Source organism: Mustela nigripes, chromosome 11 (assembly GCF_022355385.1).
Source record: "Mustela nigripes isolate SB6536 chromosome 11, MUSNIG.SB6536, whole genome shotgun sequence".
Lineage (NCBI taxonomy): Eukaryota > Metazoa > Chordata > Mammalia > Carnivora > Mustelidae > Mustela > Mustela nigripes.
Window position 1 is genome coordinate 13,016,698 of NC_081567.1, and position 24,078 is coordinate 13,040,775.

General features: G+C 54.9%; 1 protein-coding gene across 4 annotated transcripts in view; it reads left to right on the top strand.

The window, feature by feature from the left end:
- The window catches only part of AUTS2 (activator of transcription and developmental regulator AUTS2), a 1,069,563-nt gene that overhangs the window by 1,037,683 nt on the left and 7,802 nt on the right, over nucleotides 1-24,078 (top strand). For 2 of the 4 annotated variants that reach the window (XM_059414736.1, XM_059414739.1), the window contains 9 exons: nucleotides 5,953-6,424; nucleotides 7,478-7,731; nucleotides 8,561-8,802; nucleotides 10,484-10,528; nucleotides 13,562-13,657; nucleotides 16,071-16,142; nucleotides 17,162-17,191; nucleotides 18,810-18,881; nucleotides 22,016-22,157. In XM_059414736.1, coding sequence (XP_059270719.1) covers nucleotides 5,953-6,424; nucleotides 7,478-7,731; nucleotides 8,561-8,802; nucleotides 10,484-10,528; nucleotides 13,562-13,657; nucleotides 16,071-16,142; nucleotides 17,162-17,191; nucleotides 18,810-18,881; nucleotides 22,016-22,157 — 1,425 coding nt within the window. The remainder of the gene's footprint in view (nucleotides 1-5,952; nucleotides 6,425-7,477; nucleotides 7,732-8,560; nucleotides 8,803-10,483; nucleotides 10,529-13,561; nucleotides 13,658-16,070; nucleotides 16,143-17,161; nucleotides 17,192-18,809; nucleotides 18,882-22,015; nucleotides 22,158-24,078) is intronic. The other 2 variants (XM_059414738.1, XM_059414737.1) reach the window with 2 other exon arrangements.

Genomic DNA, 24,078 nt, shown 5'->3' on the forward strand with positions numbered 1-24,078 from the left:
ATACAGAAAATTACCTTGTGTTTGGATGTGAAAACAGAGTCGGGTTCTAGATGTTGGGCTTCCAGGTGCACAAATGTCCAGTGGGATCTTAGGACATTAACTGAGATGTTGTGTGACACTGTCCTTCATATTCAAGTACATCTAAGGGCCCTCCAGCCACTGGGACAACTGAACACACGCCCCGACAGTGTGAAATCTACCCCTAGGGGCGGTAGCTTCTAAAGAGAACCACTTCTCAAGTGGCTTTGACTTCCATCTCTCTCATCGTTAAATACCCTTGAACATAGACTTCTCAGAGCATAGTGGAAGGTACGTTTCTGAGACCTTATGGGCCCGGTCATTTTGCTGTTAGATTTGTTTCCAAGTATTGTGTGACTTTTGTTACTATAAAAGGGATCCTTTTTTTAAATTGAACTTTCTATTCACTGTTGCTGCTGTGTAGAAACGCTACTGATGTTTGTGGTTTGTTTGTTTGTTTTTAACTTGGGTATTTTGCTGAGTTCTCTTATTCACATATATTTTGCAGCATATTGGGTTTTCTAGGTAGGTAATTACATTTTTTGTAAATAGTCGTTTTGCCTCTTTTGTCGTGTTGCGGTTGGTTTTGTAATGTAAGTGACGAGATGGGTTGTTTCTGGCAGGTTCCGTCCACATGGTCTCTAACACTGAATAGACTGGGACATATTTCTGGGTTGAGGGGAAGGTGTCTATCTTTCAGTTCCTTCCAGTTTACGTCTGTGCTCAGGTTTAGTGTTTTTGAGTCAGTTTTAGTGATTGGTATCTTTTCATAAAACCTGCTTTCTTTTCAAATTTATTATTATAAACGTGTGCATCCTAATGTCTTACTTGATAGTAACGTACAGTCTCCATGTCTATGCCCCTACCACTACTCAAATTCTCAGTTTTGCTTGCTGTGTTTTTTTCTTTTTCTTGCTCAAACTGTCCTTAAGTGTAGGTCCAGTTTTCTTTTAAGAATTTTAATAGGTGGGGCACCTGGGTGGCTCAGTAGGTTAGGCCTCTGCCTTCGGCTCAGGTCATGATCTCAGGGTCCTGGGATCGAGCCCCACGTCGGGCTCTCTGCTCAGCGGGGAGCCTGCTTCCTCCTCTCTCTCTGCCTGCCTCTCTGCCGACTTGTGATCTCTGTCTATGTCAGATAAAGAAATAAAAATCTTTAAAAAAAAAAAAAGAATTTTAATAGGTAACATGATCGCATGGTTGAAAAATTTAACTATGTCTGTATGTGTACAGTCCAATATCTCCCCTCCTCCAGCTCCCTGTCTCTTTCTCCTGCCTGAGCCCCCAAGCAGGACCACTGCTCAGGTGTCCTAGACACTCGTCTAGAGCTACTTTATGCATAAAGTGAAAACGGATGGATAGTACTTCTCGTCCGTTCTTCACAGAGGCTAGCAGTATGCATAGCTTGTATGCAGAGCTCCTCATTCCTTTTCAGGCTGTAACATCTTCCATTGTCTGCATGTATCAGGTTTGGTTTTTTTTTTTTTTTTAGATTTTATTTATTGTTTGACAGAGAGAGAGAGAGAGACAGCAAGCGAGGCAACACAAGCAGGGGGAGTGGGAGAGGGAGAAGCAGGCTTCCCGCTGAGCAAGGGACCCAATGCAGAGCTCGATCCCAGGACCCCGGGATCATGACCTGAGCCTAAGGCAGACACTTAAGGACGGAGCCACCCAGGCGCCCCGGCATGTATCAGATTTCCATGCAACCAGTTCCCAAATGATCACATTTTAGTTCTTTCCAAACTTGCAGTTCAAAGCACGATGCTGTTTTATTGTGTCTAGAGACTAAATCCTTCCTGAGCTGCCTCAGTTTCTTGGCTGAATGTGGCCAAACTGCCCTCCTCAGAAGTTGTAGGTGTTTCTAGTCAAGTAGAGCAGCCCCATCCCCCCCAGGGAACTTGTATCACATTTGGATCAGCGGTAAACAAATTTTCCATAATCTGCCCTTACCTTTTTAAACAGTGTATTGTTTGAGTCAAGGTTATTGAGATAGAATTTACATGTAGCAAACTCACCCCTTACCACGCACACTACGCAGGGTAATTTCAGTTTGCATGTATTTTATTAGAAGCATGATGTGTTATTTTTATAATCACAGAAGAGAGCTTTTAAAACCCTGAAATGTAATGAGTAAAACTTGTAAATAAGACTCGTCAGTGTGCACATTCTTACGTCTTCCAACCTCAGCAGATTTCCTCCTTTGGCAAACTCGGAGCACACAGAGCAATACAAAATGGTTTTTTTTTAAAGTGTGTTCTTGCCAATTTTGGAGAAGCACAGTAAGACAAATTGACTGTCAAGATGGAAAAGCTTAACTGGGAAGATACATTTATTGAATAATTGAAAGGAAGAGGAAATGCATTACCGATTAGCCACAAAAACGCCTGACGCCTAAGCTGTGCCTCGAGAGACTCGTGTAAACGGGGAGTCGTAAAGCTGTCTCGGCCCCGACGTTGCTGCCGCGGCCTTGGCCTCGCGCGTGGTTGTCACAGCAACGAGGGGCTGGTGGGTCGGTGATCGCCGGCAGGGGCGGCTGAGGCGCGCTCTTCCCAGCTTCCCTAACCGACACTTAGCACCATCTCATTGCGCCGGATACTTTAATGGATTCCTGCTTTGCTTTAGGATGTTTGCGTTGGAGCGGGCACCAAAGTGTAAAACAGAGAAAAAACGGCGATTGGTGGCAAGAGTAGGACTAGAACACGAGTCACCTGATGTAGTAAGTAGCCAGGGAACCGCCAGCAAGCAAGTGGCTTAACTTCTCTGGGCTCTTCCCCCTCTGGTCACAGACGATTGGAGAAGTTCCCTGCTACTCACTGAAAAGTCCAAGCCTCAGTAGTATCCCCTGGGAACAGTCAGAAAGGGAGACTCTGAAGCGTTCCCCCCCCCCCCCCCGCCCTGCCCCGCCCCAATTCCCGAGTCCTGCTGGGCATTTTAATCAGGTGTCCATCCAGGTCCTTTGTACACATTTTTTTTTTTTAAGATTTTATTTACTTATTAGAGAGCACAAGCAGTGGCAGCAGAGGGAGAGGGAGAAGCAGGCTCCCGGCTGAGCAGGGAGCCCGATGCAGGATTCGATCCCAGAACTCTGGAATCATGACCTGAGCCAAAAGCAGAGGCTTAACCATCGGAGCCACCCAGGCACCCCTTTGTTACACATTTTAAATTTGAGAAGTGCCGGGATGGTTTCCCAGATTTAGGTCTTGTGCCAAAGTCCTACTTCTGGGTCCTCTGAGTCACTCATCCCAGACGACCCCGTAGACATTGACAGGGCTCGCTGGAGGGGTTGCACACGGGTTGTCCAGGATGGCGATCCCCAGTCCGGGCGCTGCTCCCCTCGTCCTGGCTGTGTCTAGGTTGGTGCTGAACCAGGTGACCCGGGAACAACCGAGGAGACCCGAGAGCCAGCCCTGTTTGCCTCTACAGAGCCTGGGGAAGCGAGCCCAGGCCTGCACCGTGCCCCCAGCAAACTCACCTGGCTGACTCGTGCACATTCTAGAAGCTCATTAACTAAAGAAGAAGGAGATAAATTTAGTCGAGCTACATAAGCGAAGCACTTACCTGTGTGTGCCTAATGTGCTTCCTTCCCAGCATGAGAAAATCTTAAGTTGATGGCCTCTGGGTGGTGTCCCTTGGCAGAGGAAACTTTCTTTTATGTCTGAGAGAGACTTTGGGTGGACGTTGGTTCCCGGAGGGAGACCATGCATCTGAATGTAGCAAGGGGGGAAATATTTACGTATTTATTCTTCATTACTCCAGTCTGGAGAGAACAAAGCGCTTCCGAAGGGCAGCGACGGGTCCTGCCACTGCGGCACACGCACTCATCCTCCGCCGTCCGAGTGTCCGAGCGCGGCGTCCTGCGCACGCGCAGGGAACCTCGTGCGTTTTGTGCTGCTGGCATGTGTGGGTGCTAGCGCTTCTGCCCCAGACCTAACTGGCCCTCTAGCGTTGTGGGAACCCTGTCTCAGAGCTCGTGTACGTGCTTGCCACGGTGACTGGTGGGAGTGATGGCAAAAACCGTGGGGGGGGGTGGGGCTCGCCAGACCCCCTGCGGATAAAGGGTCGTCTTCGTGATCTTCCGTGATTTAGGACTTTGGCTGCATGGGGTCTGTCCACATCAGGAATCTTGCTGTTCTCAGCCCTCGAGTTAGAAACCAGGGTTTTGGGATTCACGAGCTCCCCGCTTACCACAAGCAGCAGTCTTCCCGGAAAGGCTCTGACGGGCGGCCCGGGATGGGGACATGCGCCAGCGGGATGCCGGGGGTCGAGCCTTCCTTTCCACCAGGGCCTTCTGGGAGGTTTTCTCCTTGGAGCAGACACGTGAGAAGGGACCGTCTTCGCATGCTGGCGGTGCATTTGTGCCCGGCTGCTCTCAGCCAAGGTCACTTTAGCCAAAAATGTGCTTTGTTTGTAAACCCGTGTGTTTCTGCTCTGGGGCACGTCACGCGTCTGATCTCTTTTACCAGAACAACAGTGAAAATAATGGGTTGCTCGGACGCAGGTTCCAGGGAAGCAAAGGGGAAGCGCGTGCGCCCCAGAGGGCGTCCGCGGACATGGGCGGGCCCGGGGAGAAGGGCGCGCTGCTCACACTGGGGACAGGGAGTCTGGGAGGGAAGGACCGTGCCCGAAGGAGTTTCCTAACGGACGCCCGGCCCCATCCTCACGTCCGAGAATGCTGTGCGGTGTTGTGGTCTGTTCTCTTCCTATCTCTGAGCTGTATGTTGGCGAAAGGATGGCTTTTTGTAGCACCGACACGTGAGAAAGGTCACCCCCGGCCCGCGGCTGTTTGCAGAAGCACCGACCGGTCAGTAGGTGGGTTTCTTCCCATTTGATGCCATTTCTGTGTTTCATTCTTCTCTCAGACGATCTGGGGGACTCGGACTTAGGGGCTAATCAGAAACCGCTCTGATGTGGCCAGGAGCTTCGGAGAAAGGCGTCGCGTTTCGTACTGTTAGCACTTACTATTAGTATAGTACTTCTTACTATCACATAGCATTTTACTATTTTTTAAGATATTACTTATTTCTCTTAGAGACTGCGCACACACGCGCAGGATGGGGAGGGACCGAGGGTGAGGGAGAGAGATTTGCAAGGAGCCTCCGTGCTGAGCCGAGCCCGACACGGGGCTCCAACCCACAACCCTGAGATCCGAGCCAGTTCCAAGCTTCACTGACAGTGCGACCCAGGTGCCCCGAGAAGCCTGTCTTTTAAATTCCTAGCAGGAGTGTGTACTTGCCACATTTCTTCCTCGGTTGTGAAATTTCACTTAAATGACACCTCCAGGCTTAGCCTCAGCGTTCAGCATCGCAGCCAGCGGTCCAGAGGGGTGGGGGGACCCTTCACAATGCCTGGCATGCGTCAGGGGCTGTCGTTTGGCTGGAATTCGTGTTTGCACCAGGAGCTCCGACGTTGCTGGGATCCGTCGGGGAGCGCGCGGAGGCCCGACGTTTGACCAGAGTTTAGCACTTGCCAAACACAAAACTGTTTCTGTAAATGTCAAGTGTGTCTCATCAGTCAGAATGGAAAGGGGAGGAGGCACGGCAAGAAGAAACATCTGTGTGTGGTTAAATAACATTTGCTTCGCTCGCTGTTTGGAAACACCGCTCTTTTGTATATTCAAGAGCTGTATGGATTTTAAAAGGGGAAAAAATCAACTCGTCGGCTCTTGTTTCTTAATTTTGCTGCATAAAAGGCTTTGTCAGGATTAAAGCCAACGCGCATTTTGAGACTCCGGGATGTCTTATCTCCCACGGGCCCTGGTCGCCGTGTGCTCCTGTCCCGCACGTCTGCACGCAGGACAGGAAGCCGGGACCTGGCACCAGGCCGTGGGCCATGTCGGTGGGACTGTGGGGCCTGGGCTTGGACTCGGCTTTCTGCTGCGTGTTTATGTCACACTCACGGTCACTGCCTGTGATTCTGTCTCTGCTCGTCCCCATGCAGATCCGGACGTAGGGGTTGGCGCCCTCCCAGACCATGACAGCCAGGACGCGGGGCCGGTTGTCCCCAAGATATCGGGTCTAGAGAGAAGCCAGGAGAAGAGCCAGGACTGCTGCAAAGAGCCGATCTTTGAGCCCGTGGTGCTGAAAGACCCCTGCCCTCAGGTCCCCCAGCCACTGCCCCAGGCCCAGGCGGAGCCCCAGCCTCGAGCTCCTTCTCCAGACCCCGACCTGGTGCAGCGCACGGAGGCGCCCCCGCAGCCCCCACGTCCAAGCACACAGCCGCCCCAGGCGCCCCCAGAGGCCCAGCCTCAGCCCGCCCCTCAGCCTGCAGTGCAGAGGCCGCCGCGGCCGCAGTCCCCGGCCCAGCTGCTGCACCAGAGCCTCCCGGCCGTGCAGGCGCAGCCCCCGTGCCAGAGCCTCGCCCAGCCCCTGTCGGCCTACAACAGCAGCAGCTTGAGCCTCAACAGCCTCAGGTGAGCCCGTCTGTTCTCGCGGTGGCCTGGCTTCTGGGAGCGTTGCAGGCACAGTCGCCCTGTGCGGAGGGAGGCCGAGCGGGGAGGCCCAGGGAAGGGGCGCCGCGGGAGAACCAGCGCGGAAACCTGGGGGGCACCAGGGTTGGGGGTTCTTAGAAAGGAGGCCATGTGCCTCCGAGGGAGGACGGCTCGAAGATGCTCCGTCCCCCTGCGACTCGAGTCAGAAGATGGGGACCGGGGAGGACGCCGGGTGAGGGTTGGCATCACCGCGGACTTCAGCCTTGGCCTCAGAGAGACCGAGAAGCAAGCTGCGTGGGGAGGAAGAAGCGCTCCTGGGCGGAGATGCAGGCTCTCCCCGCCTCAGCCCTGCGGAACCGCATGGGTCTGCGGAGCGGCACAGAGCAGGGCCGCCCAGCAAGGGAGACACGAACCCCAGGGAGCGGCGCCAAGTGTGCCCCATCCTTGCCTGTCCCGGGGCTTGGAATTCTGACCTCCTGGGACTCTGTGCCTTTGTCTGTCTCCTGACAGCCTGGTGACTGCGGGGGGTCGTCCTGTCCAGCGCAGGCGAAGGAAACTGCCTTAGCCAGGGTTCTGCCCCCGGGTTCATGCGCGTGGCCCCCGAGCAGAGCAGAGGCCCGGGGTTCCCGGGTGCCCTCCCGCCTGTGCTGCTCCACCAAAGGGTCTCAGACGGGCTGAGCGCAGGTCCTCGATCTTGTTCCTCTCCCGAAACTGTAGGACGTGTGTCTAGGGGAGGCTACCGGGCTCCTGGGGGCAGAGACGAGAACTTGGCTGCAGAGCGGAGCGGACCTGGGTTTGGGGCCCAAGCCGCCGCCTGGACCCCAGGTGCTGGTAGCTCTGGGCCTCAGCTCCGGACCTGCAGTCGGGGTTACGACTGTGGCACAAGTTTCTTGTGCTTCCCAGGGGAGGGTCTCTAAAGAGGAAGGAGCAGAACGTGCTGAATGGCTTTGGGCAGAGAGAGAGGACTTTTTAAGAAAATAAACTGCTTACCTCTCTTTCCCTTTCTTCTTTCTCCCCCGGCGGTGGCTCCCACAGCAGTAGCAGAAGCAGCACCCCGGCGAAGACTCAGCCCGCCCCTCCTCACCTCTCTCACCACCCCTCGGCCTCCCCGTTCCCCCTCTCCCTGCCCAACCACAGCCCCCTGCACAGCTTCACGCCCACCCTCCAGCCCCCCGCACACTCCCATCACCCCAATATGTTTGCCCCTCCCACGGCTTTGCCTCCCCCACCGCCGCTGACTTCAGGGAGTCTGCAGGTCCCGGGACACCCGGCCGGAAGCACTTACTCAGGTAGGAGGGTCGAGCCTCCTCGTGGGCTGAGGTTCGGCCGAAACGTGTACCTGCACCGCGGCACCCCGGACCCTGCCGGGGGAGCATGGGGGGCAGCTGTTGGAAATCTTCCGAACGGGTTTGCCCACTCTGGGAAAGCACGGGTTGCAGTGCCCGGTCACCCGGCTCCCGTGAGAGGGACAGACACGTTGCCGGGCCCTTGAGGATTCCGTCCTGGTGAAGGGGCTGGTTGTCAACGAGGAAGGCCTTCTCCCTTCTCCCGAGGGAAGGTGGTGCTTTCCGTTAAGTGGTCCCGAAATCGGGCTTTGGCTGTGGACGCCCCTTCTCCTCCCCAGTATCGGTCAGGCCAGGATCCCGAGTCTGGGTCTGTCATAGCCGTGGTCACCCACTGCAGGATTTCCCCTTGAAGGAGGCACAAGCGTGTGGTCCTGGTACCAGAGATCGGGGTGCGGTCCCTGTTCTTAAGCACTTAAATGTATGAATTCCTCGAACCCCCCAAAGAGCCCACAGCGTGGATGGTATTACTGTCCCCCTGTGGTGGAGTCACCCCGACGGGTGACTGCCTATGCCCCGGCTCCCCGAGCTGCCGCCACCAGAGCCGAAAATTGACCTCTGGCGCCTGGGCCTAGAGCCCGTCCCCAAAGCCACGAGCCTCTAAGAACACAGTCCGGCCGTGGCTGGTGTCAGGGTCCTCCGGCCGCTGTTCTCCTTCCGTCCGGGGGCGCCCTCGGCCCTGTCCCCGCTCTGGTCAGGGCCCGGGACGTCCCGATCCGAAGGACACGACCGGCGCGGCGGAAAGCGCCATCCTCTCCCTGCCCTTCCCTTGCAGAGCAAGACATCTTGCGGCAGGAACTGAACACGCGTTTCCTGGCGTCTCAGAGTGCTGACCGCGGGGCTTCCCTGGGCCCTCCGCCCTACCTGCGGACCGAGTTCCACCAGCACCAGCACCAGCACCAGCACACGCACCAGCACACGCACCAGCACACCTTCACGCCGTTCCCCCACGCCATCCCGCCGACCGCCATCATGCCGACGCCAGCACCTCCCATGGTGCGTACCCCAGGCAGAAATGTGAGGATAAGTAGAGCGCGGGCTTCTCTGGCGCAGCACGCTGGGCGGACGGGGCTGTCGGGGCGCAGGAGCTGGATGGGGGGCGGTAGCCACTCGGGGGCTCCCCCGGCCTGGTCGGTCTGTGCTGGGGAGGAGGGGACGTGCCCTGCTCCGGGCAGCGCTAACCCGGGGCCTCAGGTAGGCGCTTCTTTCTAGAAGGTTCTGTCTAGCGCCAGGCGTGCACACGGGTGGCTGCTGGGGTGGGGGGTGAGGGCGGGCATGTTCTCGGTGCTTCGTCCCAAGCAGGGTTGGAAGTTAACTTCCCGCCGCGCCCTGGGAGACGTACAGAAAGGCACCGGTCCTCACTCCACGCCCGCCGTAGCAGATGAATGCTCACAGGATCCGGGAATCAGGCAGGCCGTCCAAAGAGCTGGGCCGTGTCCGTGCGCCCCTGCGCTTTCAGGTGGCTCCCCGAAGCCCGTTGTTGAGGGGAGATGCCGTGACTTGTGTTTCATAAGACGGTGCCCCGGGCTGGAGTCCTGCCCTGTCAGCGAGTGTTCGGGGAGCCACACGCCCCGAGGGCAGAACTCGGCCTCGTGCCGGAAGGCGCTGCTGACAAGGACACGGTCTAGGTCTTGACTGGGTCCGGCACATGCGAGGGGAACCAGTTAGGACTTTTTTTTAAAACTGATGAACTAGAGTGAATTGTGCCATATTAGGTGCTAAGTATCCTGAGGTAGAGCCCCATCTGCCACCGTGAGCGTTAGGCTGTTTTACTTCCTCGTTAGCATCGAAGGAAATACCCGAGGTCGTGCGGGCCTGGGGAGAGCAGACTTGGCACCCTGTGGTTGCAGGAGGTGCGCCTGCACCCAACATCGCATCCTCTCCGACCTCCCCTCCCTATTTTGTTCAACTTAAGTTTTTAAAATTAATCTAGATTTTAAAGTTTGCTTTCTGAATTTCCAGAGGAGAATATTAGAAATGACACCTTGGAACCAAAATTTTTTTCCTATAACAAATCCTGCGTGTTTTTTCTGGAAGAGTTAGACGTCTCAACGATTACTGTTTGTAAGGGCCTGTCATTTCGGAAAAGAGTTTCTGGCAGCAGGTGTGAGCAGTAACACTAATAAATATGAGACGGGCTTGCGGACAGCACCAGGACCTGATGTTATTTAGAGGAAACAGAGGCATATAGTCTTTTCTGCTCAAAAGAGAAGTTGTAAAAACAAAAACAAAAACGAGAAAGAGAGAGAAGTTTTAAGACCTCGCCCAGACGCCTTTCCGTTTGGGTGTGGTACATCTTGGCAGGCGGCCCGATGTCCGGCTCCTCTGCCCGAGGAAGAGGAGAACAGGGAATCTCCATGAGTGACACCAAACGCTCACTCCTCTCTGATTGACCTGAATAATCCCTCTTCTCTCCAGTGTAGACGTTGGCTTTGTGCCAGTCTCTAAATACAGACTAGAGGGAAAGACACTCGTGCACGACCAGGGCCTAAACGCACGGCGTGGGTTCTCGCTCTGCTTTTCCGTTTCTCGTCGGAGCAGCTCAGAGTTGGGAAGGGTCCCGTGCTAGTACGGCGAGGCTGGGGAGTCGGGTGACAGCCCGGTGACAGAGGAGCTGGCCCGCGGCCGCCTCCGCCGAAGCACTGGACAGAAACGGAGACGTTCTGAGTAACTAGCTTCTGCTTTGATCCCTTTACAGTTTGACAAATACCCTACAAAAGTTGACCCATTCTACCGGCACAGTGTGAGTCTCCCCACCATGCTACCATCCGGCGTGACTGCGTTTCCATCTCGTGCTCTTGCCGCAGACCAGTCTTTAATCGTTCTCCCAGAGTTCCCATTGCTCCCCGTCACCTCAGATGCTTGCTTCTGTGGCGTTCGCTTCTGGTCACGATGCAGTATCGTCTTCCGAATCAAAAGATCATTAGCATGTCCAACCCGGGAGGCCCGGCGGGACGTCCCTGGGCGCCGGTGTCCGGCCTCGGAGCGGGGGTTCTGCAGCACAGTCACCCTGGCTGCAGGAGACTCTGAGATCCAGTTGTGCGGTCATCGACCCCCGTGTCGTTAACGCCATATTCCCAGAATTGGACTCGAATGATTTCTTCCAAATACAGTGTCTCACTCATCTTTCTGACTCCTCCGAGGCTTAACAAAGCAGGTTCTCGTGTCGTCCCACGTGGCTGGTCCTGTCCTCCTGAGCTTGTTACAAGTAAAAACAAAGATGTCATTTAAATCAAAGGGCTTATAGTGGAAATCTGTGATTTCCCCCCCACTTTAAACTCCTTCTTTATGTAAAAATGTACTCCTCTTGTCCCATCCTGAAGAGTTCAGTTCTCGAGTTCAAATTGGTACCAGCCTATGAGGGACAAGAGAGGACTTTCTTAGAATACAGACACCTTGAGCACCTTAGCATGATATTTTGATTACGGAGCGATACTGCATCATGTTTACCTGAACCTTTGCAAGTCTCTTCGCACGGTGGTTTATTTTTATTTCTTTAAATGACACCAGAAAGAACGAACGATGAGTCATTGCCTGTAGCCATGTCGGCCCACCATACTCAACTCAGGTCAGCAGAGCCTGTGAATTCATCTGTGCTCTGAACCAGACCGTGAGACCCTGTCCTAGTCCAGGGGGTAGCTGAGAAGTCAGGACCACAAAACTCTAGAGATCAGCGAAGCGTGGGCTCCCCCGGAGACACGCGGAGGTACCGTGAGGACGCTTCCTCATGAAGAGGAAGTCTATCTGGGCACTGGGCCCACGTGTTCTCACACTGCTGAGCACTGCAACACAAAAGCATTTTTTGTTTATTTTATTCATTTGGTTTTAAAATATTTTATTTATTTGAGAGAGACAGAGCAGGGGGAGGAGCAGAGGGAGACAGGCCGACTCCCTGCTGAGCGTGGAGCCCGATGCGGGGCTGGATCCCGGGACCCCGAGATCGTGACCTGAGCTGAAACCAAAAGTCGGACATTTAACTGACGGAGCCACCCAGGTGCCCCCCAAAAGCATTTTTTAACGGACTGCTGAATCTAAGAGGACCCCATGGGTCTCCTCTTTAGGGCTGTCCCGGGAAGGGTGCCATCTGTGACGATTATCCGCTTCCTGCCCCTTGGCGGCACCCGCTGATTTAACTCAGGACCAGCTACTGAAGTCCAAAGTCCCTCCGAGAGAAAGCCGCGTGCTCCGCAGGGGGCTCAGACGCACTCCGTCAGACAAACTCTGCGGCCCCGCAGAGGGTCCTGGATGTAAGATGCAGAATGAGCCGCGGGACCTGAATTTTTGCCACATTCACATTTTATTCCTTAGCTACTGATCGTTTTTCATCACGTGGGTGGGGGATAGTCCGCTGCATTCCGAGAGGGTCAGTAATGGACTCTAGCAAAAGGAAAATGGTGAAAATACTAATTTTTTGTTGAAAACTTAAAGGAAGTATGACCCACCTGGAGGCAGAGTACGAGAAGCCCGAGTGCGTCCTAGCGCGGCGTGTCTTTAATTACTCTGCCTCGTACAGTGTGCTGCGGGAGAGTTCCCTCGTTTTATTAGTTATGGTGGATAATATATGAAGTACTTAGGCTCTCCTCTTTGGGGATTAGGACGTTATAAGGGGAATTAAGATGCAGTGCACTCAAGTATCCAAAACACAATTTTAGACTTAAAAGTAGTTTTAAATGAGGGCTCTTGGCTTGCAATCACTGTTTAAGTGGATTTAGTTCAATATCAATTAGTCTGAAAAACTTTGCTGCATCATTGAAGGGAGCAGAATGAAATACAGACCAGTGGGAAACTAGACTGTGAAATGGGCATTTCAGTCCTTACCTAGAAAACAGCTGACGTAGCGTCGTTACGCAGAGAAGCTCGAGTTCTTACCCTGTGTGTGAGGCACTACGGAACCGTAAAGGCCGGACGTGACCTAGTGTCCGATCGGAGGTTGGGTCAGAGTGAATGGAACCAGAGCAGTGGGATCTCCGAGCTATCCCAGCGTTGGGGGAAGAAGAGCGGTGTCTGCCCTGTCCTCAGGGTGGCCGTGCGTTTCTTCCCTCCACCGTGTCCTCTGTGAACTAGCTCATTCCAGAAAGTTCATGTTCTTCATTCAGAATCATTCTCCTCCCTTCGCGGGCGGTCAGGCCCGTCGAGGACTCGGCTGGGACAGCCCCCAGTGAGGTCCTTTTATCTTACCCCCCACAAACGTTTGTCATCATTTGAGACGAGACAATTACATTGTCCTCGGAAACCACCACTCCTGGAACAACCTAATGAAGCAAGGATTGTGAATATTTTCTCATTTCCTCAAACTATTAAAAATCTAAAAGTACTAATTGAGTTTTAATGGTATAAAATCCTGGAACTCATAAAGACTTGCTTCTTTTTCTTAATTTTTCTTTTTTTTTTTTTTCCTTTTTCTAATTAACTGTAATTTCCCGGGCATCTTCATTTGGCTCAGCAACCCCTCCTGTTATTGACGCGCATTAAAATCTCAAGCCATTTAGGTCTTCTACCTGATTTAACAATTAATAATTAGAAAAGCTCCCTTTCTAATGATGTCCTCATCTGGGACATCATTTGTTGGCTGATTGATTCTGAACTACTTCTGACTTTTTAAGTCAAGCATTCATGGTGCATCTATGTGATCATTTCATCACGGCTCCTTCACTAATGGCGTCAGACGGGCATTACCTGGCTTGCTCATGTGGCTGTCGTTCGACGGGACGGGAGCTGGAACGTGGCGTCGGCCGCCCGCTAACTCCTTTGTCTCCCTCTCCGTGTCTGGCCGCAGCTCTTCCATTCCTACCCTCCCGCGGTGTCGGGAATCCCCCCTATGATTCCACCCACCGGCCCGTTCGGTTCACTACAAGGAGCATTTCAGCCCAAGGTAAGCAACCGGACCGGGAACACACACCAGCACTTTTACAAGCAGAGCCTCGGGCAAGGGGGGCAGGGGGCAGGGGGGGCGTCCACAGCCACTGGCCAGTGACTCATTTTTCCAGTCTGAAGTGACCATCAGGGTTAGAGGGAGAATTTTATTTTATTTTCATTTTTCTGCTAGCCCCTTGAGTTGTCACCCTCAGCCAGAGTTTAATTTTCAGTCGATACTACCCATGTCATCTCCGTTGAGCTCGGTTCTCCTGTGATCTTTAAGATGTACAGAAGACGTGTCCGTATTTTTTTACCACCAGTATTGTGGACCTAAGCTTCTGACCAGGAGATGCGCGAAACATCGGGTTCGTGCGCACCAGCTTGTCCTTGGGGTCTATGTTATCAGCAAAGCTGCGCAGCTGAGCCTTTACTGGTGTGAGCAGCACGGACGAGAACCGTTGCGAGCTAGAATTTCATCCCTGCGGTTGGGGGAGGGAAGTGGCCCTGCTCACCTCCCCTGTTCCGCTCCGTAGCCCCGTGTGTCTGCAGATGGGGGTCTGCGCGCAGGTGCACGGCCGCCGCCCACCCTCTCATTACCCCTGTGCCCCCTTGGCCCTGCCTCAGTCCCCCGTCAGCCATGGTCACACCTGCCAAGGTCACAACTTACAGCCTAACGTGAAGTTAACCTTTTGCGCTTCACAGTAACTAAATCCTTTCTACCTAGTCGGGGTTCTTCTATCCGGCTTGGGCTAGAGTTGTCTCCAAAGGTCAATACCGAGGAGTGATTCTCGAAACACTTTACATGACTTGGTTATAGCCCTTACTGTGTTTTTATACAGAAGGAAAATGAGGGTACGTTAGAATCTGTTCTCAGATTTTTAAAGAAGGACATTTTGCTCTGTGGGATTTGGGTTTTCTTTGCTTTTTTGTCCACACCCACCTCCCCCAATCTCATTTCTAAGAGAAAACACCAGTTTGGGGCCCGAGGCACCCAGGCTAAGCATGTTTTGCATTTCCAAAGGCATCTTGCCTCAAAGCTGGAAATAGGAAAAGAGATTTGAAAGCCAGCTACCCCTTAGAAATGGCATTTCCCTGCTTATAGGCCAGGTTACCTCTACCTGCGGCTTTAATGATGGCCACAGGCAACCCCCTCCTGTCTAGGGGATGAACCGGGTGATTTTTCAACCCCTTTCCTTCGGTCCGATGCTGCTGCTTACGACTCCCAGGCCGGTCTGTCCCCTCCGGGTTTCACCCAATCTCCAGCGCCTCCCCAGACTGCCAGGTCATTTAATAAATTAGACTATTTCCCTCACTCACTATTATCCAATCACACAGAAATCTACATCTGGGCAGGAAAGTGTCTCTCTCTGTGTTGAAATGGGCCTTTCCAGGCCATCTTCCTGATTGAATATGTAGATTGCGGTTCATTAGCCGAATTCTTCATAAGTATGCAAATCAGGCTGTTAACAACTCCAGCTTAATTGTTAGTTGTACAGCAGCTGATTGCTTTTCTTTCCTTCCTTCTCCCCACGCCCCCCAATCCTCCTCCTTCTAGGCTAGCCTTGTGCCTAAACTTGAGCTCTTTTCCCACAGGCGTGAATTTCCTGGGGCGCGGGGAGTCAACAGAAGTTGGGATTTCTTAAGTAAAATACCTGGTGAAAACAACCCTTTCACCCCCGGAGAGTGAGGGCTGCTGGCGGGGGGGAAGTAGGCCGCTTGTTGTTGCTGCCAATTGGAAGGACAAAAGCCCGTAGATAAGGTTATTGTTATGAGTGACATGTAAGAGTGGTGGCGGCCTAGGACCGATGAGGCCGCATCGCTGTCGAAATCATTTAATAGTAGGTCTGTGCGGTCCCTAAATTAGGTCCTCTTGTCCCATTTCCACCACCGCTAATGAGTAATTACGGAGCGTAATTCCCTGTTATTGTCTGCCCGTTAAAATTCAGAGTTCGCTTAATGTCTGCACAACACGCCCGGTTGTTCTGACGAGAAGCACCTGACGCAGCACAGCGCCGCGAGGGTCCCTCGCGCGTCTCTCCGAATGCTGGGGACGGGGCACGAGCGCCGTGCCAGGGCCGTCCGTGACTCGGAAGGAGATGGGGCCCCAGGGCCCTGCTCCTGTGTCTTCTTCCCCTGCTTTTTTCCGTCCTTGGCTTTTGCTTGCAGTGGCATGTGGCACGGTCCCCCTCTGCTTTCTGATGCCCTTCCTAGACAGGCCAAACCCTGGTCCCCGTCCCCTGAGAGCCTGGGGAGCAGGGCCTCCTGAGGAGCGCGTGTGGTCACTGGGGAAAATGCCCCTGTCAACCCTTGTATTTCCAGAGTGAAACAAGGTCCACATTTGACTTCGGTAATCTCAAACGCTGGCAAGATCTTGCTTTCTCGTTAAATGTGCGACGTGCCTCCTAAGCTGTGGTCTGATTCCTTTCCAGACATCCAACCCTATCGATGTTGCTGCTCGACCCGGGACAGTCCCACACACTTTGCTCCAGAAGGACCCGAGGGTATGTAGAAAGTCCGGCTCCGTGGCAGGTTAACACCAGTGGCAGAGAAGACCGATGTCCTGTGGTCCAAGGCCGGGAGGTGGACACTCTTACCTTATATAACTCGCTCCACCAATCTGGTCTGTCCTTGTCTCCTTAAATTTCTGTCACACAGAAGAAGCTGTAAGTGCTTTTCTCCCTGGAAGTCCCAGGACGCTCTGGCTGCTGTCCTGCGGTCAGGAGGTCGCCGCCCCACACAGTGCTCCTGGCGCCTCCGCCTTTCATGCAGGTCCAAGCAAAACACCCCTCACGCTCTGCTTCCTTCCGTCCGTTGGCGGTACACAGGCCCACGGCTTGGGGAGGAACGGACGTCCTACAGCGACAGACCGTCCTGTCTGTGGATTGTTCTTTATGTCCCCCTCTGGAGTAAATTCGGACGGATGATCGCGTGGGACAGTGTTGTCGTTTTCCTGGGTGGGGGCAGTCAGGAATTGAGGACCAGAGTTAAAGTTTAAAATGACGCCGCGATGTAAGCGTCTGTGTGATGGTCAGTGAACTTCCAGAAAGTATCTCCTGACCTCTCATAATGGGCCGGCATCACATGAAGCCTGTTGGCGGAGACGGCCTCTGGCTCCCGGGTCCCTGTGAGGGCCCAGCCTACAGGCCCACGGTCTGGAGGCCCTTCTGCCCTGGAGCCCGTGTGGCGGGCGTGGGCAGGGCTGCTGGAGACGGCGGAGCTCCTCGGGAGCTCCTCGGACGCGTACCGGAGCGAATCGTGTTGCCAGAGGGCAAATTGCTATTGATTGAACTTGGTCGGGGGCTTGTCAGTGTGGATGTACCCAGGCTTGTGAAGCGGGGGAGGGGACACTTGGCACTTTTGATAGTGTGAAAATGGGTTAATTATTCTCTAAAAGGGCTTCATTTAAAAGTAAAATTCTAACATTTTAATTTCCCCTCCTAATGAAGCACTACAAATTTGTTAATTAGAGCAATTGTTTGAGTGACAGGCATGTAACCAAGTTGTCATTTTCTCTTCACAGTTGACAGATCCTTTCAGACCTATGTTAAGGGTAAGAAAGCTTCTTCTAGAACTGTTTTGCAACCTCTGTTTGACTCCCTGCGGGTTGAAAATACAAATCCATCACCAGGAAACAAGCCCCGGAAACCCTGGCGTCCAGCGTCGGGAGGACAGTGGCTGGGTCCTCAGGTCGCGTGATTGAGAATGGCCAAAACTGCGTGGCCTGGAGCGCCGCAGGAAGCCAGGCCACTGAGGGAGAGCGCGCGGAGGAAAGGTTCCCCCGGGCGAGAGTCGGGGGTCGGCCTTGCTGCTGGGAGTCCTGTTGGGCAGGACGAGGAGGGGCACGTGGAGGACGACTGAAGCTCCGGGCAGAAGTTAGGGTTCCAGCACGACCTCCTGCCTCTTCGGCGTCCGCACTCTGTACTTAATGTGGGTCCCTCGACCCCGGCCGGCGGCTGCCTCATTCTGCAGGAGGTAGTGGCGACCTTCACAGCCACCCGACCCGCTCTCCTGGCGCCGAAGGGGGCTACCGCAGGCGTTCGCTCGTTTGCGTCCTGCGTGGCCTGGAGGGTGGCCAAGGGATGACCTCGAACAGACGCGGACTGACGTGGGTGGGGGTGGGGCGGGGGTGAAGGCTGGATGGTCCGTTGGAAGACGGACGGAGAGATTTCCTGCTGTCCTCAGCCCGCTTCTGGCGCACGTAATCCGATCATTCAGTTTCTCCGAAGAGAGTCGGAGGACTGTGTCATCACGTAGCCGATTTCGGATGATCCGTCGTTTCACTGTGGGAGAACTGACCCAGACTTGGACTTGAGTCTGCGTTTCACCAACAGCTCCTTAACGTAGACACCAGAAGGGTCCGCCCCTGGCCAGTGTAGGACTGGGCAGTTTCTTCCCATGCCCCTCAGAGTCCCCGAGCCTGTGTTTGGAGCGGACAAATCCAAATGGAGAGGCAAGAGGCGGTCCCCCCGTCCGGGTGGTATGAAGCACACTCGGTTACTGCTCTGCTCGGAAACCGAGACGTGAGCAGGTCACGAGAGACCTGGGGCGACCCTCTGGCAGACGGGACAACTGCGGAGGCCCAGAGCACAGGCAGGAGCGAGCGTTCTTTGTTCTCGCCTGGTTTGGGGACGAACCGCGCCCACCACCACGACTGGGCCGTGGACTCCTAGTGGAGAACTGGTGGGAACTGGGCCCCAGGACAAATGTGCATTTCTTTGTTCTGCCCCGGGTGAGGACGCAGCAGCGCTGGGGGAGGTTACCCAGGGTCCTCTGTCGCCTCCTTGTTCCAAGCGATTCACAGCCACTCACTAATTAGCTCCTCTGAGCAGCCGATTTGCATCGTAGCAAATCGTTAAGTAGGGCTCCCACTCTCGCAGGTCTGCCAGCTGGCAGCGGAAAAGAAAGAAGAGCCACAGAGTGGGGCTCGGGCTTCTGCCATCTTGTCCCTGGTAACCAGGGAGGTCCCCGTCGAGTAGGGTTTGGGGAGCAGCGGCCGCCGGCCGGGGCACCACATGCCCCGGGGCTGAGAGAGGCTTGGGGCGCTGAGCCCTCTTGTTCCCTGAGAAAGAGCCTCTGCAGCCCAGAGCCGCTGGAACGCTTTGGCAAAGTTGGAGATGGTTTCCTCTGCGAGGTTTTCCTGCTGACCACCTTGCTCTCTCTTGTTCCAGAAACCAGGGAAGTGGTGTGCTATGCATGTTCACATCGCCTGGCAGATCTACCACCACCAACAGAAGGTCAAGGTCAGTCTCGTGGGCCTGTCTTGGTGGGGGATGGGGCAGGGGCGACGGGGGCCCTGCGTGTGTGTGACCCCGACAGAGGAGGCATTCCGACAGCTTCTAATGACCTGTGGGCAGGGAGGACCGAGTCTCATGGAAACACCATTGGGAAACCTTACTATGAATTAGGGAACCCTAATGACAAAAATGACAAAACAAACTGGTAACTCCCTGGTGTTCTGTCTTTCTAGATGATTTTGTCCTTGTATCCATCCAAAGAGCTTAAACATAGATGAAATCCTGGGGCAGGGAAAGAAAAGGCTTTGATAATCTAATTTTAGCCACCAAGTGTGTGTTTACTTAGAAAATGCTTAGTTTCTGGGAGGAACAACACGTGCAAAGTGGTGATTTCTGCAAGATTCAGTGCGTTCTTTGCTCCGTGTGACTTCGAAAAGCGGACCCTCCGTGACGCTGCTGCACTTCCCTCAGCAATGCGCAGCACAGAGAAGTGTCTTCTAGAAGTAGCGTCTTCGTCCACACTGCCGTGCACACGCCCAGTAGTCATTTCTGTGACCAGGGACAGGGGTTAGCGTTCGCTCAGTTCCAGTCTGACCCATTACCCTGTCTGTCTGCAGAATATTTTGCCTAAACTTCGGTATTTTCATCGTACAGATGAATACAGTCCTGTTTCCCAGGCATCTGTGACATAACAGGGTCTAGTCAACAGCCTCCTGAGGTAACCAGACCAGGCCTCGCTGGCTGACGTGGGGACCAAAGTAACGGACGAGTCCCGATTTTACGTGTGGGCTCTTAGCGTCTGGGTAACCGCACCAAGAAAAATGGGAGAAACAACCAATCGAGTAATTCCAAGCATTCCGTGCTGACAGCATCAGGGGGAGCCCGCTTGAGCCTAAGAAAAGAGGCCGCTAGGTAAAGGAGAGCTGGTCATCACAGAATGTTCGGTTTTCTAATGGTTAAAAAAAAAAAAAAACATCCAACCTAGTTAGGGGCGCCTGGGGGGCTCACGTCAGTCAAGTGTCTGCCTTCGGCTCAGGTCATGTTCTCGGGGTCCTGGGATCGCATCGCCCGTTGGGCTTCCTGCTCGGGGGGAGCCTGCTTCTCCCTCCGCCCCTCCCCCCACTCGTGCTCTCTTACTCTCTCCCACTCGTAAAACACATGAAAACCAACCTAGTGAAAAGTTAAAAAGCCAGTAAACGAGGTCCCCGAGATACTTGCGTTTGGTGCCACGTACCTGTCGCTCCCCTCCGCTCCCGTTGCTCACCCGTGGGTCGCTGTTGGGCGAGGTTGAGTCAGACACGTGCGGCCCGGCTTCGCGGCAGACGGCGCGCTCGGAGGGCGACGAGCTGGTGGAGCTCAGTCCGACTCGCTGTTTGTTCCGGACGTTGTGGCTGGCGGCGCGGTCGTAAGACACGTCCTCCCTGTAGCTCCGCTGCTTCAAGCGGGGAAGGATCTTGTCTCCGCCACTTCCGCAGCAGCTTCTCGGTGAAGGCGTCTGCGGCGACGGACTTTCCTTCTCAGTTCCGTTAGCAAGACCTCGTGCCCGCGGGGAGGCTGCTCCTCCCGCCTTCCCAGCAAACTCCCCGGGACCCCCAAGCTCCACTTTGCTTCACGGACCTGACTTGTGGTTAATGGACGCGAGCTGTGTGCCGTGCACTATTAGCCCTAAATAACGGGGCGACCGAGGTAAAGGAGGCAGAAGATTTCTGTAGATTCATAGTGAATCAGAAGCTCCGGTTTGGGCGTCGGCTGTGACTTTCCCGCGGAGCTGGGACGAGCGCCCTGTGGATTTGAGCAGAGACTGCACCACTGTCCCCTTGCTCGGGACTGTTCCTTTCCTCCCCCTTTTAGTGCCCCTCCCCAGGCGTGTCCGGAAGGAGCCGACCACCTGCAGACGCCCTGTGCCAGGGTCGAGGGCACCCTCTGCAGTGGCGGGCGGCGGGGGGGGGGGTGCGCTATCCGCGTGCGGGTGGGCACGGGCCGTGGGCTTCCGCAGGGCATCGCTTCCAGCCCCGAGCGGTCAGGCCATGGTTTGGTTTTGAGCGGGGCCGGCGGCTGAGCGGGCCTGCGGCCTTCTCGTGTCTCCGATGCTCACACAGGCTGGCTCGGCTGGCTCGCTGCTGACTCCCTGCTGACTCCCTGGTACACAGCGTGGGAGAGGGACGGGTTTAGGGCGGACGTGAGGGCCCCGCGGTCTGCGAGCATCAGTCCGGGCAGAGAGACTGGAGGAGGGAGTCGGGAGCAGGCGCAGGGCCGTGAGGGAGGGACCGGCGGGGCCAGGCCGCCAGTCGCCAGTGCGCGGAGGCGTGAGAGGCGGAGAGCAGCCGGCTGAGCGTTAACCTGGGGCGCCCATGTTCAAGAACGACACAGGGTCAAGGAGGGAGGAAATGATGAGCTCGTCTCCGGCCTTCGAGGGAGGGGGCCTGGGAGGAGCTTGAGGGAGAGAGAGAGAGAAAGGAGCGAAAACAGAGCCATGGCAGCTGCTGCCAAGGGTTCAGAGCAAGAGAAGTTCTGGACGGCTCACGGGGCGGAGCCGATGACCTCTTCCTCGGTCGTGGTCCGGCAGCGGCAGGGGAAAGCCCCAGCCCGTGCGTTCAGTGAACACCCCTACTTTGTTTCTGTTGGTTCGGGGTGTTCTGTGTTTAAGATACAACAGAGAGCATTTGAAAACTAGCTCAGAGGCATGCAAATATTTCCTCATCATGTCCAGGTACTAACGTACTGCGATCTGTCAGAGGACAGCAAAGCGCCATTAACAATTAATTTACACAGCAGATTATACATGCAGAATTCCTAATAAAATGAGCTCTAAAACACTGTCATTTAAAAACTTGCCAGAGTGGGGCCTTGACAGCAGATAATGAACTCGTTTGGAGTAAGTAGGATCCGGGTTCATTCCTCAAGCTGCACGACCTCGAAGACCGCTCGCAGGCCCCGTCCAGTGCCAGGCCCCGCTGGTCCCCAGGGGCTGACCTGCTGTTCTGGGCACGTGCGGGTGAGACGGTGTGTGCGTCGCTCTTCCCACCGCGCCTGTAAGCTTGAGCCCGACGCGAGTGCCGCGTCCGCTGCTGCTGCGCCCACCTCTGTCTTCCCGCGTCTCCTCCTGGCCTCATGTTTTCCTCTGCCCCTTGCTGCTTCAGAAACAGATGCAGTCAGACCCGCATAAGCTGGACTTCGGATTGAAACCCGAGTTCCTGAGCCGCCCCCCGGGCCCCAGTCTCTTTGGAGCCATCCACCACCCCCATGACCTGGCCCGGCCTTCAACTTTGTTCTCTGCCGCTGGTGAGTTCCGAGCGCGGGGGGAGAGGGGAGATGCGAGCTCGCAGGTGCCTGGCTGTGCTCTGGGCCACCGCCACGTCCCTCCCTTATGAAAATGCTGTTCGTGGCGGCGCTCAGGGCAACCCCAGCGCATCAGGGAGATGGACCCTTCCCGGACACCCTCTCATTAAGGAAGGAGAAAAGGTCATCGTTCTCCCTGGGGACTCAAACGGCTTTGGCTCATTTTTGGCTTCTGTGTTAAACCAGAATAACTCACGTTCTGATCGAGAAAGATCAGAAAGCTTACAAGGGCATGTCGATAGGCAGCAGTGCCAGGAACTGTCTAAGGATGTGGCTGTCCTTACGCTTGGTGCGCACAGCGCTCGGTCACCTTCCACTGCGTGGGGCTCGGTGGCACTGTTGTCCCGAGAGTCGGAGGGTGGGGAAAGCAGAGTCAGACAGTGGCCACTGCTGTGTCTGTGCTGCAAGGGGGTCCGCCCGCCAGTGGCTGGTGTTTTCGGCTGTGGAACATAGTGCCGTTGCCTGCGTGTTTGTACCGATGCAGAAAGCTTGCAGGACGGGGCATACACACCTACGTGGTCTGTTGGTTCATGGCCAAGATGACACATTCTCGGACGCCCCAGGGATATGCCAGAGCGCGGGGGGCGGTGGGGGCCGGCGGTCACCCCTTCCCCTCCAGGTGCCTCCACACGAGGGGCAGTGGCCATAAGGACTCTCCGAAAGCAAGAGCACTCACTCCTCTCGGTGTCAGAGGTTCCCTGTCCTTCAGTCCTCAAGCGTTTGGGCCGCGCAGAGCCAGGCACAGAGCTCCGCTCGAGAGTCCTTGCCCGTGGCCACAGAGCTCAGCCTGGGGCTGACCCACTGTGCTAAGTTGAATTTATTCTTCTGGACATAAATATTCACTGGGCTCCATTTGTGGTCCTTTTGGGAACAAGTTTCACATCCATCCTGCCTGCTGCCTTCCCAGGCTTTTATCCAGGACTCCTTGGTTGAGCTGAGGCTCTTGCATTCAGGAAGAGGGAGATTCCCCATCGCAGGAAATCATAATAAAGGGCCTTGCTGCCAAAGCCAGAGAAGCACCCTTGAGGCTGGATGGAATTTGCTAAGGTCTCGTGTTTTTCTCTGTCAGTTCTGTCTGGGGACATATTTGAAGGCTTTGTTACCATGGCACCTAGGCCCTGAGACGGAGCTCTGGGAAGAGCAATTTTTGGAGAAAAATAGAGAGATTTCTCCCTGCCTTCTGTTGGAGCCAAGCGATGAATTGGCTTATTTTGCTTCAATAATTCTGGAACTGCCGGGCCCCCTGGGGGCCCCGGGCTGAGCGAAGCTCCCATCTCCATCGAAGCGTTAATTAGCGTGTACTACCCAGAGACGGTGCAGCCAGATTTGCATGCAGCCTGCAACACTCTTCCCACCTGATGACGCGCTGGGCTGTGCTCTCTGGCCGGAGCCGGACCCGGACCATCATTTGGGCACGGCCCCCACGGAGGCCAAGCCAGCGTCTAGGCCGGGCAGAGAGCTCCTCCGGTGCCCTGTGGCTTCCTCTACACCCAAGGCCCCACAGCAGTGCAGGGGACAGCAATCCAGAACATAAATCGAGTTCCTAGGGTGTGGAGAGGGACCAGCACATGCCTCCACTTAATCTGCTTGCCCAGGGGAACTTACACTCACTTATGAGAACTTAGCCAACATGCAAGACACAAACAACATGGAATGTTTTTAGGCCGTTCGTTGAGGCCCTGCGTATATATCCACCTGAAAGGTCCTCTCTTTCAGTTTCTAAGCAATATTGGATTTTGCGCCCAAATGGCATTTTGGTGAAACTTGCAGCCAGTGTGTGTAATTCACGCACACGTGTTCAGTCGGGCCACTCTTGGCTTGTGCTGGGAATTCAGGCCGACATCGCTCGAGAGAGGTGATGTCA